Below are 15578 nucleotides of genomic sequence, written 5' to 3'. Positions count from 1 at the left end.
AGTAGATTGATACTATTCACATTCTCACTCGGGGTGGGCGATACTGGGAATTTTGGTATCGATCCGATACCAAGTAAATACAGGGCTAGTATTGCTGATAGATACCGATACTTTTTACTTGAAATGTCATGATCATTTAATAATTTTGTGATTTTTGCATTGAGTTAGTTGATTATGGTAAAACACAGTACAAATATTTTAGGCAATGAAAATGTTTTTTTAATTAACTAACTAGAACAATAGAAAAAAATGCAACAGTATAAAAATAATAAAATAATTCTCCTACTAATACAATTGTTTCAGAAAAAGGTCACCCGTGCAAAATAAAATTAAAAAAGCAGCAATGTAACAAAAATATAACAATGTCAACATCACAACCAAAAATACCTTCCATTGCACAATATTGTGAAAAATAAAGTCAGTAGTGCAAATAAAGTGTAAACTTAGTTACTAACTGTCCCGCCTTAGAGAAAATCCTTTCTGCAGGTACAGATGTTGCCATTAGTCCCAGCTGTTTCTTTGGAAACTTGCTCAGAGAGGGAAATGTTGGCTCATTCATTTTCCAGTGGAAATTCAAGTAAATTGCTGGACGACAGAAGAGAAACTGCAGTATCGATCTCATCTCGTGAGTATCGATCTGATACCAATACTCACCATGGTATTGATAGTATCGATATTTAGATCGATACGCCCACCCGTAATTCTCACAAGGGGAAAGCACTTGCTGCATCGAGGTAAATTTCATAACGTGTACACTGACTGGTATGACAATTTGCTACGTGCACTTGGCCAAAACAACACTTAAGTTGGAACATTATTCGAGTTCCTTTGATTTTCGTTCACCACTCTCAAACTAAGCATGTGCTTTAAATTAAAACATTGTTCTTTTTGGGGATTTAACCCTTATCTACTGGTGTGTTTTGACCAAACCACATTGAACGTAAGGGGTGGGCAAATTTTGTGCTCAAGTGCCACATTTGATTTTTAAAAATGCACAGATGGGTCAGTGGTTATGTTATATTTGAAAAAAAAAAAAACTTTTCAAATTAGTTTGACATAGCGCCAAAAAGCATATTATTGCTAGCCATATGACGGCCCCTAGCCAGAGGCTGAGCTGCACTGCATTTGTTTGCGGAGAAAACTAGTGAATATAGCCCAAGTGAGTAACATTTCCTGTCGCCTACCTAATATGTTCCATGTGGGAACTTGGTACAGCTTTATACTGTACCGAAAAAAATCAGAAGATGAACAAATTTTTTTTCTAGCTCTCTGCCACCCACCCAAAATGGGTCTGCGATGTACTTTTGGATCCTGACCCAGAAGTTGAGAATCACTGGGCTAGGTGATTTGTAAAGGAGGGAAAAACAATTTAAATGCAATAGTTAAGTGTGTATGTGAAATAGTTCATTTTGATACTAAATAATTCATTCTCATTTTTTATTTTAATTAAATTGTTAAATGTATATGTAAAGGTTTTTATTTTACTATTTACAATAAAGCAATTGACCAATTATTTCATTAAATAAATGAATACAAATACATGGAAAAAAATAGTTAACACCTTTAAAGTTTTTCATTTAAGTAATAATTCATTCTATTTTTTTATTTTAATGCTTAACTATCCAATTATTAATCAAATAAATGCAAGATTGATGGATGAGGAAAATTAAAGAGAAAGGAGGACAGAGGAGGTGGGAAACTAAAACAGGAGGTAGGACAGATTAGAAAGGCTCAAGTGAGGGAAGCTCTGTGGAGGCTGTAGAGTGGAAAGTGTGTTGGTCCTGATAACAATGGTGTAGGCATGGAAGTGCCTCGGGGAGATGGCAGTGGAGTTTTTAACAATGTTGTTCAACAGGGTCTTAAGAGAATGTGAAGCTGCATGAGTAGTGGAGGAAAAGTGTACTTGTGCCAATTTTTAAGTACAAGCGTGATGTGCAAAGTGGTAGTGACTACAGAGGAAGAAAGTTGATGAGCCATACAATGAAAACTTTGGAAAAGAGTAGTGGAGGCCAGGTTGAGACAAGAAGTGGAGATTTTCCCGTAAAATTATGGTTGCAGGCGGCACGGTGGCCGACTGGTTAGAGCGTCAGCCTCAGTTCTGAGGACCCGGTTTCAATCCCCGGCCCCGCCTGTGCGGAGTTTGCACGTTTTCCCCTCCGTGCCTGCGTGGGTTTTCTCCGGGCACTCCGGTTTCCTCCCACATCCCAAAAACATGCATTAATTGGAGACTCTAAATTGCCCGTAGGCATGACTGTGAGTGCGAATGGTTGTTTGTTTCTATGTGCCCTGCGATTGGCTGGCAACCAGTTCAGGGTGTACCCCGCCTCCTGCCCGATGACAGCTGGGATAGGCTCAGAAAATGGATGGATGGATGGAGAAATGACAGATTAGGTTGGACTAAACTGAAAGGTTTTGGAGACAAAACATTAGAGGCTAGATTGGCATTGTGTTAACTTGGCATAGGAAAAGGTAAATATGTTATACGTTTCAACACTTTAATATTGTACATTGTATAAATAACAGGTTTACAGAAGATGGTCCCATTATCACTATAAAACATGGAACCTTCGCTTTTGTGAGGTGGTCTCTATTCAGAAGTGTGGTTTGTTTGTTGTCCTCTTTCATCAGGCAGCATGGATTATGAAAGTAGCCCACACAGTCCAGAAGAAGAGCCCCATAAGTGTGATCAGAAGTCAACAAGTCAGAAGAGTTTCAGGAGGCTCCACAGGCTCGCAAAGTACTTTGTGAGATTGCTGCAAGAGGCTGAAGACGGTGAATTGGACCTCAGACTATTAAGTTTGATCAAAGGCCAATGAGTGGCAAACACTGTGATTTTGTCATGTGTTAATTTTATCAAATAGTATGGCCAAAGGAATAGTGCATGAGAAGAATGTACAGTACAATAATGACACAATACAGCAAAATCTTCAAAAAGGTGAGACTTCAATATACAAAGTGAGCATCAACATATAGTAGCCTGCTTCTACAAATTGTGTTACTTTTTAAATAACTTTTTTTCTGGTTAATTAAGTTAGATGTTAAAGGGGATGAAACCCTTTGGGTTTCAATAACTGCCTGTATTTAAAAACTTGAAAAAAAAGTGGCATGTCATGATTTACATTGCTGAGAACTTTGGCCCTGGCACAGTATTATTTTACTTTTCTTTATTCCACTGAGAAGAATCTAATAGGCTGTGTTTGTTTCTTCCATTCTTTCAGGCTGTCAGACTGCCGGAGGTGGGACAAATGGATGTAAGTCTGTTTCCGTGTCAAAGTTTAGCTTGAAATATTTTTCAGACAACAATACATACTGTACATGCGATGTTTTGTCTTTTTGTACCTTCACGCACACACTCTTGGCAGTACGAGCTCCTTCAAGCACACAGATGGATGTTGATGGAAAAATGTAAATAAGTTATCATGTGTTGTGCTTTTCTGCTTCCTTCTAGTTAGAGAAATGTTTTATCACTGCGTGCAAGCTTTCTCCCACAGGATGAGTCATGTGCTTGCAGGTGCAAGGACAAATTTGAGCCGAGGAGTCTTCCTGTGTCTTGATAAGAAGTATATAATTCTTCTACTGTCTCAACCACAACAAAGAGTGTTATGTGCTGATCACATGAGTTGCAACAAGCATGTATGCCCCCACCTTTTTGACGTTGTAACTCATATGTAACAAGGGAACTGCCCTAAAGTAACAAAAAGAGAGAATCCGGCAGAGGGAACTCAGAAAATGGTTGGAGACTGTAACTAAGTACACTCTTGGCCGTTTTCTCCTTGCAAGTCTGAAAACTGAACTACCTCTGTGTCTGTCTTGAACCTGACAGATGTTCCCATACCCAAAGCAGTACATGTTTCACCACTGGGACATCTTCCCAAGTCCCTTTATTCAAATGTGATGCTATCTATAAATGTGTGTTCTTTCAGGTCCAGAACATCAGAGTATCAGCGCCACCTGAAAAGCATCAACGGGCCCATTGATGTTGTATTTCTTAACAAAAGCTCCATCACCTCAGTCCCTGTCATGCTGCCCTTCCCACACCACATGTTGACATTTTACACAGAGCCAAGTACTCCACTTCAGGTCGGACAAAATACATATTGCACACATGCTCTTCGGCCATATGATATCTTCCCTCTTATTTTCAGTGCAAGGTGTATCAAAAGCAGCAGTCGACTTGCACGTTTCCAAAAAATGTTAATACTCTTTTTATTAATGCTCTTTTGATATCTTCTCCTTAAATTTCCCAAAGTCTACTTGATTGTGCTTGAGTGTGACTAATTATGTCATTCGTGCAAATATTGTGAGTGCAGATCTAATCGCAGAGCTCATGAAATCTGAAGTCAAGTGCTCTTTATCCATTCATTCATTTTCCGTACCGCTTGTCCTCACTAGGGTCGCGGCCGTGCTGGCACCCATCCCAGCTGACCCAGGGCGAGAGGGTACACCCCGAACTGGTCGCCAGCCAATCGCAGGACACATATAAAGAAACAACCATTCACACTCACATTCACACCTACGGGCAATTTAGTGTCTTCAATTAACCTACCATGCATGTTTTTGGGATGTGGGAGGAAACCGAAGTACCCGGAGAAAAACCATGCAGGGATGGGGAGAACATGCAAACTCCACACAGGCCAGGCCGGGATTTGAATCCAGGTCCTCAGAACTGTGAGGCAGATGTGCTAACCAGTCATCCACCGTGCTGCTACTCTTTAATCAATGGATTCTAAATAATTTAGTGTATTTGTTGAATAATTGTCAATATCTCCTCCTCTGGTTTTTTCACCACGGCTTTGTGTCTTTATCCCCCTGACTGAATTGGTCTAATCTGGATGGAAGGCTCATCTAACCTCTTTGTCTGAACACTTAACACCTTTGAATCCTGACAGATCTCCAAAGAACACTATTTTAATCAGATTAGATGATATTTTAAATAGTTATTTGAAGCAACAAAAAAATTATTTCTATTGCTAAAATTGAGTTCACCTTATCCAAAGTCTTGCGTGAACGGTTTGACAAGTGGAATGACTCACAAAAAAACTAAACCAAAAACAAAACACACAATGCAGTTATTTTTATTTTATTTCTTAACTTCTAATGCAGAAAGAGTTTCTCTACATTTTAGTTTTTAAATGAGGATACCTTTTTATATGCAAATTTAAGCTTTCTCACTAGTATTCTCTGAGAATCAGAAATTAATCACATTTAATCAGTAATTTTTTTTCTGCTTGGGAATACAAGTAAACTAATTTAAAATCTTAATCAAGAGATTATAATATGCTTTTCTATAGCTCAATATTTTTGATAATAAATAAAAAAAATATGAATAATATTATTTCGGTTAAAGAACTTCTAGTATTAACCAGTACAGAGAAAAATTCAGTTAATTTTGGGCAGATGTATATAAACCTTACATAGTCACTGTTAGCTATAGCGCTACTAATTTTATCATATGCAAAAAAAAAATTAAATATGTGAATAATTATATAAGGTTGCAAAGGGCACTCAAGTGTTTTCATATTATTATAGACTACTATGGTTAATATAACCTAGATTTAAGTTTATGTATATATTTTTATAAACACTCCAGTACCTTGTTCATCCAAAGGCCAAATCATTATTTACATTCTACCGATGTAGTTCAATACTGTAACCTTCTCCCAGTTGAGCATCTACTGCCCTCTATTGGCGAGTTTTCCAACCAGTAAAACCCTTATGTTGCCATGGCAACGCGTGTTTGCAGGAGCTCCACTACGCTTCCCGATATCGGCAAACGACATACTGTATATAAAAACCATGGTGAGCCGAAGTTTGTTTGTTCCTATTTCGTCCAAGAATTACAATGAGCTAGATGAATGTGCTGTATCACCTCAAATGGCATTAACGTGGAGGAAAATTCAATGTTGTTGTTTTTTTTTTTGCTAACATGCTAACTTTGTCCAGCCGCCAAAAAAGAAAGGCACGGGTAAAAAGTCAGCCAAGGTGAAGAAGTCTGCTGCACTTCTAGATGGACTCACCAAGGACGAGCTGTCCAAGGAGCAGGTCAGCACGAAAACTATGCCAAAAAAAAAAAAGAATCAGTGCGTTATCTGAAAGCTTCAATTTGACGTCAACTTGACTGCTTGGGTGAAGGCAGGGCCACCTTTTTCCCCCCCAGTACTGACTGCCACGACTGTGTGACATTTCTGCACATCAGTAGGACAACTACATATTACTAGTGGAGCAAAATTGTACACTCTTCGACATCTGCATGCTACTAGGAATAGACGTTAACAAGGAGAACTTTACAATGTCACCAGTAGCAGACAGCTGTCAACTAGTCTAGTTTTGCCTCACTAGTGGGACAATCCATAAAGCTCTTTCTCGTTGTATTAGTACACTCCTTGTACTCACTCATGAGACACTTCGGCACACTAGAAGAGCAACTAGAGTGCACTGGTAGAACAACTGTCCTTCCTAGTAATCTTTTTTTCTTTCCCACTGCTGTATGACATTTCTGAACACTAGTAGGCCAACTACAAGTCACTAGTAAAGAACTACTAATGGGCATTTTGTTGGTACTAGTAGGGTCACGAAGGCTACTAGTATGTGACACATGCCTACTAGTTGGGCCCAGTAGTCCAGCACAGTAGTTTTTACTTGTAAGGTTTAATGATGTATTAGGAGGAGGCAAAAGTGACACTTATAGTGGAATTTTTTTTTACTTGTAAGACTTTCTACTAGTGCATCCTAGTCGTTTTACTATTGCGCTGAAAGAGCGTACTAGTACATTGACCTTAAGATGGACAATAAGTATATTGAATAAATGCTCAAATGGCTTTCCGCTTATTATATCTATTCTAATGTCAGCCGATTTGAGGATTAGTTGGAAAGGCACTGCTGGTCTATGTAATGAAGTGGCTCATGAGTTCATGCGACGTAAGATACAAAGCTATGACAATAAAATGGATTTCTGAAATCTAGATGATTGATCACATTGTCATGCTGCGAGAGGAGCTGGACAGAGAGCGGGAAGAGAGGAATTACTTCCAGCTGGAGAGGGATCAGATCCACTCCTTTTGGGACGTGACCAAGAAGCACCTGGAGGAGGCTGTGGCCCAACTCAGAAATGAAGAGAAGAAGATTGAGGAAGATGAGGGACGCCACCTTGTTGAGATTAAAGTAGGTAACTGCTAATCTTCATCACACATTGATGGAGAAGTCAGTCAGGGATCTGAGTCATCTTCCATCCATCCATTTTCTATACCGCGTATCCTGTGCAAAGTCACAGATGAGCTGGAGTCTCTCCCAGCTGACTTGAGGCAAAAGGCAGACTTACGCGCTTCTCTAAATTTCCCATGGAAATTCACCGGAAACTCGCAACCCTACTTTTGCCACACTGCTAAGTGCAGCCACAAGAACAAACAAACAAAATAAAATGAAAAGCTACATCTTTCTGTGACACCAGGTGTATAAGCAGAAAATGAAGCACCTGCTGTGTGAGCACCAAAACACTATGGCTGAGCTGCAAGCAGATCGTGTAACGACTGCTGAGGCCATGCACAAAGAGCAAGCCCAGCTGGAGAGGGAGCTTCATAGGAGGATAGCGACCATCAGGAACGACATGCACGGGTTCGACATCGAAAACCTTGTCAGTGAGCTGGAGCAAGTGAGGACTAGATCAATTTATTTTTTTTAGGAAACTATTATCAACTCAATAAATACTAATATGTATGTCATTGAGCCCACCCTCATTCTGTGAAATGATGATTGGTTTGATTCATTTGTCAATAGAGACACAATGAAGAAATGGCCAAAACAAAGAAGAGCTGGGAGGATCAACTGGCAGGTAAACCTATAATGTTCCAAAAGCATTTTCTTTTTAACCTGTACAGTGAATCCCGGATAGGAACCGAGCCCTGCCGTGAATTGCGAAAATTCCCACCTTTATAATTGTGTATCGACGCCACAAGATGACAGCAAAGCACTTAAAATGGAAACAATATAGCGTGTAGCTGTCGCTCAGCTTATCAACAGGCAAGACATTTGGTATCATCAGACACCATGTGCAGTCATTTGACACAAAGAAAACTAAGTACAAATGAACACAATCAGTTCCAAGATCAAGACAAATTATAGTGAATCGTACGATTGTCTTTTTCATAAATACAAAGAAGCTACCTTGTTCCGCTTGCAGAGGGCGTTAAAGATTCAAGTTCTTAGCATTGTTTCACCTTTCTGTAGCTTTGACGCTCCATATACATTGTCTTGAAATTCATGTCCTTTGTGTCCTTGCTTTATGTCCTAAAGCTCCTGTCGGCCAACTCATTACCATCAAGGACCTTTCACCTTGTTTCTATGTGACATCATCTGAAATAAGTTTGCTATGAAAGCTTTGTTACATTATTTAAGAGTGACATCGCTTTGACGATTGACATGTCATTTAAATACAGGGTAATGGGGAGCTGGCGCCTATCCCAGCTGACTCTGGGTAAAATGCAGACTGCACCCTGGACTGGTCTCCACTAGTCAATCGCAGGGCACATATAGAGACAAACAACCATTCTCACTCACATTCATACTGTCAGTGTGACTTGAGTGAAAACCAAACCCACGCTGCCTGGACCAAAGATAGCCGAATGTATCACTACACCATCAGTGACTCACAATCATGAACCCATGTGACATAAACTACAGTATTCAGTAGTTAAATAAGTAAAAAAACCATCTTCGCATTAGGCTCATCAATAGTATTAGCTAGCGAACTATCCTAAATAACACACTAGCACAAAGTGACGTGAAGTCACACATAGGCAAACGATATGTGCACTAACGCTTTGAACAAATGGTATTGAGTCATTAAAGTCACGGAAATGAATATGCGCACTAACACGTTACACAAATGGTATTAAGTCATTAACCTCATCTTTTGGCACATACATATAACAATAATAAATGTTAGGAAATAAAGGACGATTGTGACGGCAAAGTAAAATTACTAGTAACTGGATGGGGAGAGATCCAGAAATATACTTTGTTTTACTTTTGACTGTGCAAGGTGCGTCCAAGGACTGCCAACAAAACATTAAAAAAACACTACCAATGAATTTAAACCGAACAACAACACCAAGATTCCACCAGATGGTGCCAAAGTAATACTTAATTTTTTTTTGCCTAAGCACCAAAACCGCGAACTGCTGAGCTATTCAGCAAATAACTGAATATAGCCCCCCCCCCCCCGAAAAAAAAAAGCGACATGCAAATTTGCGAATGCTGAAACGCGAATATACAAGGGTTCACTGTATGTCATTTCCTGCACACATTTGCGTAGAAACGGAGGCCCGCTACAAGGAAAAGCTGGAGCTGTTGCAACAGGAGCTGGACAACATGAGGAAAAAGGAAATCATCGAACGAGAGGATCAGTGCAACAGTCACATCAGCGCTCTGACCAAAGACCACCACAAAATATTTGGTGACGCACTCGCGCTCCTCAATCAAACCATAGAACGAGATTTGTATCGCAATGATTCATTGAAGGTAAGCACATCCATCAGACACCATTTGAAACTATTGCTTAAATCAGATTCAATAAAATAACCAGAAATTTTATGAAGTACCCCCTGCTTAATTCAAGAGTTGTATCAAAAACTTTACCTTCAGAAAGAGGAATAAAAATGTTAATGTAACCAAAGTATGAGATGTTGGTATGGTGTACTGCAGTTCTACATCACTGCAAACAAAAAGGGCAATGCTAGCAAAACAGAGCATTATTATATTTACAAAGGCAGAGTGTTTGATTCAGTTCTTGTGTTGGATCCTATTAGATTGTGCAGGTGTACCTAATGTAGTGGTCAATAATTGGGAATGTATTTAGTGAACTGTCTTGTCCGTAATGTGTTTTAGCCTTGAAATTTCACCATTGCTTCACAAATAAAAAAATGAGAATATTTTCTACCCCTTAATCTTTATGCTCTTGTGTCTCATAGAAACAAATAGAAGACTCAAAGATGAAACAAAAAGAAAAGAAAAAGAATCTGACTTGTATTCTACCAGAAAACAAGCGGCTCAACAAACATCTCCTCGACATCCAGGAGAAAACTGCTGAACTTCAGCGAAAGATGAAGCATCCCATACGAAAAGAGGTTCTTTTCTTCGATATTTTACTCATTGTGTATGGATATTTCACATTGTATGGGCTTTATATGTTCCTACCAGGGGTTTGACCTTGAGTTTTCAACAGGATGCCAATGCAAGGATGAAAGAAAAGGAGCTAAGAGATGAGAAACAGAAATTAGAGAAATTGAAGCAGACATTCAGCGAGGTAAAAAAAATTAATAAATAGTGTTGCATTCAGGGCCCCTCTGATGATCTGCTCACATGAATGTGACTCTAGCTTCAGCGGGAACGAGACGAGCTGTGCGCAACCTTCAATCGGGACATTGAGAGTGCTCAGCGGGAAGAGGATAAAAAGAACGCAAAGCTGGAAGAGAAAGTGAAGGACATGATGGACAGCTTGGAGACAACAGAGGCCAAGATCTCTGCTGTGGTTTTGGTCCCCAACGTGGACCAAACTGCACTCAAAAGTGTCACAAGCAGTGTCGAGGTACCTCCTTACCTTCAAGGATTTATGCGGCTATCAATACTTCTTCCTTCACTTTGATAAAGTGGCTTCCAAAAGTAATCAGTCTTTATTGTCAGTATACAATTTACAGCACGATTGTATGGCAGCCTATTAGTGCAACTAAAAATGACAATATGAAAGATACATAAAATGTATGTATAAACAGTCCAAAGCAGATGTTTACGTTCACTCTGTAAAAAGATATATAGGCTTTTTTTTTTTCGCACCGTCTGACCTGAAATATGACCAAACGTTTCGTCTTTTAGGTCAATTAGGATTACCAAAATTATTTCTATTTGCTAAATGCCGAAATAATAAGAGGAGCTTTTAAGGCAATTTTCCATTGCTTTCTTCAAAGTCAGAAGTTTTCATACAGTTAGATTACTATGCCTTTAAAGGCGAACTAAAAAATTGGCCATTCGCCAATGGCACTCAGGCTGGGGAGCGCGGCCACTCGGCCCACGCCGGTGAGCCGCAAGTATATGATACCTTGAAATAAGGCCTAAATGCCTGGTATCGGTACTCGCCCATCCCTATATTTATTTGTTTCTATGCCAAAATATGTCTTTACGTGAAACTGGTCTGTGGCGCAAGAGAGTTTGGGGACCGCTCGTATAAGGTCTATTCAAAATTTAAAGTGTGCTTTATCTTTTTCAATGACATTAACAAATCGTATGGAAAGTTCCATGATATACAGTAAGCATCCGTTGCCAATTAATCACCTCTTTTGTGTTTCCGTGTTGATTCACAGCTTATTCACGGTGGATGTGTCACAAGTCCCAGTGGTAAAATATGCATTTATGAAAAGTGTGCAAGTCCATGCACTTAAAAAAGGATGAGAATATGGCCCTAGGTGACTCCTGATGGCAATTTGTTGCACTGGATTCTATTTAGGATACTAAATAGTTTTGCATGCTACATTTTTTATTTATTTATTTTTAAACAAGACAACTGTGTGTCATTTTCTTTCTGCTTCACAATTATGCCCCACTTCATGTTGGTCTATCAAATGAAATCCCAATAAAATACAGTTACATTTGTGGTTGGTAAGTGACAAAATCTCCAAAAATTAATATGACTACTTTCGCAAGCCACTGTAGATGGATGGATAATTAGTGATTTGTGACAGTTAATATTTTCGGTTAATTATTTGAAAAAAAATAATTTTCTCTCACAGGACATGATCGACTCCAGCAATAAATCTATTAGGGATTTACAACACAAAATATCTCAGATTTCCAAGGTTAGTTGGCCTTTTGCTTGTTTGCTAAAAGTGTTGCATGTAACAAAATAAGTAATGTTTTATATGTTTATATTGTTCTTCTGGCAGGCCCGTCAGGATTTACTGTTCAGGTTTGAGAAAAAGCAAAGAGCTCTCGGTGTCCCTGTGGAGCAACTTTGTGTGACATATACCTCATTTGGGAATAAATTTTGGGTATATGAGGAGCTTTAAATCAAATGACTGAATCCAGACAGCCGATCCAACGTATAGTCTGTTTTTGGTTGACTTGATGAATTGAACGAAATTAAATACTATTGAACTTTCAAGTATTTCCTTTGTCACATATTCTAAATATCGTTTGTCTTAAATATTTGGCCAGCCTAATTTTTATGAATAGACAAAATATTATTTTCAGTCACCAGATGGTTTATTCGGGGAAAAAACATCAAAAAAACCAAATGTATATGCTTTTTGTAAACCTAGTTGGTCAATATTTGTCTATCCACACTTTAAAAGTTTTGGGACACATGACCCTTATGGGATGCAAAAATTATGTTGACCAACCTTTATTGAGACAAGGCACATATTTTACATTAGAAAAATCTCACGGCACACCACCAACCAAATATGTCTCAAAAAGTATATACAATACAGCTTAGTAATTGAATGATGATATTGTCTCAAATTACTCACAAATTTACGTACTGAGTCCAAACTTGGGACCTGTTCAGTGGAATGCAAAGCTATTACTCTCGTGTAAATGGCAACAGGTGGATATATGGGTTAATTGTACCTTCTGCCATCTAGTGGAAGAGCAATTACTTGTTCTATCTGTCACTATACATCGCTGACGTAGCTCAATGAACAAAGATACATTATATGTTGTGAATAAATAATCATTCTTAGACCAATTAGTAAGTGAAATTGCCGCAGCACATTAGCTTGGTCATTCAGTGTTTAAGAAGTGCATCTTATAATATTTTTCTTAATAAACTACAAATGAGAATGACGATGGTTGTATTTTGACTGCAGATCACCAGCATCCAGCTTTCTAAATCTACAGAGACTTGATGGCTTTTAGATGAAGCCTCATTTCACCCAAGTAAATGACACCATGTTTTAGTAAAATCTTGTTTCCCAACTAATACAGCGCTGTTCAACAGTCAGGTCTCGTTTGAATCTCCCAGGAAGTAGTACACATTGGATGATGGCAGCCACAAGTCCTTTGAAGATACGTCTATTAATAATGCGTCATACATACAGTGATGGTTAGGTTGACATCACTGGGACTTAAGACCTTGGAATGAACCCAACTATTGCAATCTCAACATCTCGTTTCCAGTGGAGCGCCAAGTGGGGTGGATCCAGTTGATCATTCTATACTCCTGCAGTGAAATGAGCTCTGGTGCATCAAGTGATTGCTGTTCCTTTTAGTATTAATAATACAGGAGGAAGTCATTGTCCCAGTGAAACACAGTATCATGCTACGGCAGCAAGCAGAGTGCGGGGTCCTCTAAGGTTTCAGGGCCCTGCAGACTTTAGGACACGGGGGAGCCGGCTGCTCTTACCTTTGCACAGGGCTCAATTGTAACGCTGATAACTGAGTCCAAGCGGTGACAACCTGCTCAGTCCTGCTAACCTGTACCACTTCGGTCAACAATACACCCCCAACAAAGCCAAATCCTACGGTGAGCCCCCGCTGAGAGACAGCTCAATGGGGGCTTAGTAGGAGACCACAAACTGATAGACAGGGATCAAGGTCCTGGACGTGATTAACTACATCCAGATTTTCACTAATTTGGTGACCTCATAATCTGTTGAGAACGGGGGAGACCAAAACAATATATTTGTTCTTCATCAAGTTACCTAACAATGGCAGAGGTATCAATCTCATTTCTCTGTTGGCCCATAACGTCTGCGCACACCATGCCATAGATGCAAGTAAACACCGGTACCAAGTAGGAGGGTTCAAGGAGAGTGAAAGCTTAGTAAGAGAGTATGTTGATACCACCACACTGAAGACAAATGCAACTCACTTGATACTTCAACAACTTAGTCACAGGTGAGTTCTGTCATTTATTTTCCATTATTATAAACATTTTAACACACACCTATTCTTTGCTATCATTGTAATTGTGTGATCTTCATAAGGAAAATTTTTTGACCAGTGATTGTTTAAATGAAATTCAGCAATAATTCAACATAATTTTGACATTATAAAACGTATTGTATGCATTAGGTATACAAGTACATGGTTATTATTACAGTATTAGAAAGTATTAAAAAACAACAACCTGAAAGTAAAACAAACCTTGTTTGTTGAAGATGTATTCTCCTTTAATCCAAAAGACTTCACACTCCACGTCCAAAATTTAGAACTGAATAAACCTTTTGGATTAAAGCTGAAAACATCTTCAACAAACAAGAAGTCCAGTTGTCTTGATTCAACCTTTGCAGACTACCATGACTCGGATGACTGACAATCTACACAGAAAGATTTTAATTAAGCAAATTTATCGTGAAAATGTTTTTCACCACTTTAGTTTTCCTGATTTGTGTGGTGTGGGGGGGGGGCTAAAATGGCTCCGCATGACACACTTTGGAGACAGGCAAGAAAAAAGAGGCCCGATTGACAGGCAGTGTGCGCACTGGCTTCGGGCTGGCGAGGCTGCTTTAGAGCGCCTCATTGTTGGCCGTCAGTGGACGCACGTCATGAAGAGAAGGTGGAAGAGCGAGGGACTAAAAAAAAAAAATGCCGATGTTATATTCAGCATGTGCACAGGGTCTTTGCACTGGTGTGGCCACATTAGAGAGCCTCATTGTCAGGAAATGGAAGGATATATTACAGCCACTGGAGGCTTTAAGCAGATATATGTTTGCAACTCAATCATATAGTTATGAGTAGGCATAAGAAAGATTGTAAACGAAGTAGCATCCATTTTTACAGGTTGTAGCAGTGGTATTTGATTGACAGTTGAGGGTTCCGTTTGCGCGTTCAGCGGACATGACTACAGCATTCAAGAGCGGAGAGAATGGCTTGATTTTTCCCGATTTCGAAGCCTCATTTTATATACTTGGTAATATTTTTTACTCATTCAGATTGGGCAGGGTTGATAACAACACCCTTCTCCGGTATGTCAAATTTATTGTCACTTGGCAGGAACTTTAAATATTCAGCATTTACAGTAAGTGGAGCGTTTAAGAGTAGCCTGGCTCACATGTACTCAAGTCTTGCCATCCGTACAGTCAGTTTCATCTGGACGTTGGTCCAAAGTACACAATTTGTGCCAGTGAGTTGGAGCAGCAAACAACACATCGTGCATTAGCTTGATGAAAGAAACTTCCAGTAGCTCATGTGATGACAGCATAGCTTTCATTTTGTATCCAAATAATCTAGTTTTGAAAACGTAAATTAGAACTAGAACTAGAACAGATGTAGTGTCACCTACCATCTTTGAACTACAGTCAGATTGCGGAGCTTTTAGTAGTCATGCAAGTGTGCAAGGAGAAGTGGCAACCTGTCATTAAGGTTTAATCTCCCTCTCCTTTACCTCAGGTTAATCCTATCAGTCAAAGTAAATTGAATTGCTCTGTTTTCCAAAATCAATAGGAAAACCATCATGAGGAGAGATGTGTTTCCCATGGGAATGAATTGAAGACTGCAGACAAAAGGCCAGCCATGGCAACTCTTCGATTCACCAGCGTCTTAGTTTGTGCTGTTTTACTGGGACAAGGATCCTTTGAGAAAACAGGTTA

At 39.3% G+C, this 15578-nt stretch overlaps 2 protein-coding genes and 1 long non-coding RNA gene across 6 annotated transcripts in view; all 3 read left to right on the top strand.

Moving 5' to 3' along the window:
• Nucleotides 1–1635: 1635 nt before the first annotated feature.
• On the top strand, nucleotides 1636–4173 carry LOC133474420 (uncharacterized). The gene is made up of 3 exons (XR_009787494.1): nucleotides 1636–2772; nucleotides 3219–3251; nucleotides 3924–4173. It is a non-coding gene; the product is annotated as an uncharacterized LOC133474420 (long non-coding RNA).
• A 1130-nt stretch (nucleotides 4174–5303) lies between these two features.
• On the top strand, nucleotides 5304–12563 carry LOC133474417 (dynein regulatory complex subunit 4-like). The gene is made up of 11 exons (XM_061766124.1): nucleotides 5304–5799; nucleotides 5944–6042; nucleotides 6964–7161; nucleotides 7448–7648; nucleotides 7774–7828; nucleotides 9311–9516; nucleotides 9966–10121; nucleotides 10220–10300; nucleotides 10373–10582; nucleotides 11778–11843; nucleotides 11931–12563. The coding sequence occupies exons 1-11, from the start codon at nucleotides 5716–5718 to the stop codon at nucleotides 12051–12053; spliced, it is 1479 nt and encodes a 492-aa protein (XP_061622108.1). The 5' UTR covers nucleotides 5304–5715; the 3' UTR covers nucleotides 12054–12563.
• A 1840-nt stretch (nucleotides 12564–14403) lies between these two features.
• The window catches only part of LOC133474416 (stereocilin-like), a 32421-nt gene continuing 31246 nt past the window's right edge, over nucleotides 14404–15578 (top strand). The window contains exon 1 of one of the 4 annotated variants that reach the window (XR_009787493.1): nucleotides 14404–15574. Coding sequence is in view for 2 of the 4 variants with exons in the window: in XM_061766123.1 (XP_061622107.1) it covers nucleotides 15502–15574 (73 nt within the window). In the remaining 2 variants the exon portion in view is untranslated. The remainder of the gene's footprint in view (nucleotides 15575–15578) is intronic. The other 3 variants (XR_009787492.1, XM_061766123.1, XM_061766122.1) reach the window with 3 other exon arrangements.

This window comes from Phyllopteryx taeniolatus, chromosome 2 (genome assembly GCF_024500385.1).
Source record: "Phyllopteryx taeniolatus isolate TA_2022b chromosome 2, UOR_Ptae_1.2, whole genome shotgun sequence".
Classification (NCBI taxonomy): domain Eukaryota; kingdom Metazoa; phylum Chordata; class Actinopteri; order Syngnathiformes; family Syngnathidae; genus Phyllopteryx; species Phyllopteryx taeniolatus.
This window is presented reverse-complemented; position numbering and strand designations above follow the sequence as displayed.

Bases quoted from the DNA above. Each gene is read 5' to 3' on its own strand.
- LOC133474417 (XM_061766124.1), top strand. From the start codon at position 5,716: ATGTTGCCATGGCAACGCGTGTTTGCAGGAGCTCCACTACGCTTCCCG. The intron at 7,649-7,773 runs GTGAGGACTAGA...ATTTGTCAATAG, and splicing joins TTGTCAGTGAGCTGGAGCAA to AGACACAATGAAGAAATGGC. The intron at 10,301-10,372 runs GTAAAAAAAATT...ATGTGACTCTAG, and splicing joins TGAAGCAGACATTCAGCGAG to CTTCAGCGGGAACGAGACGA.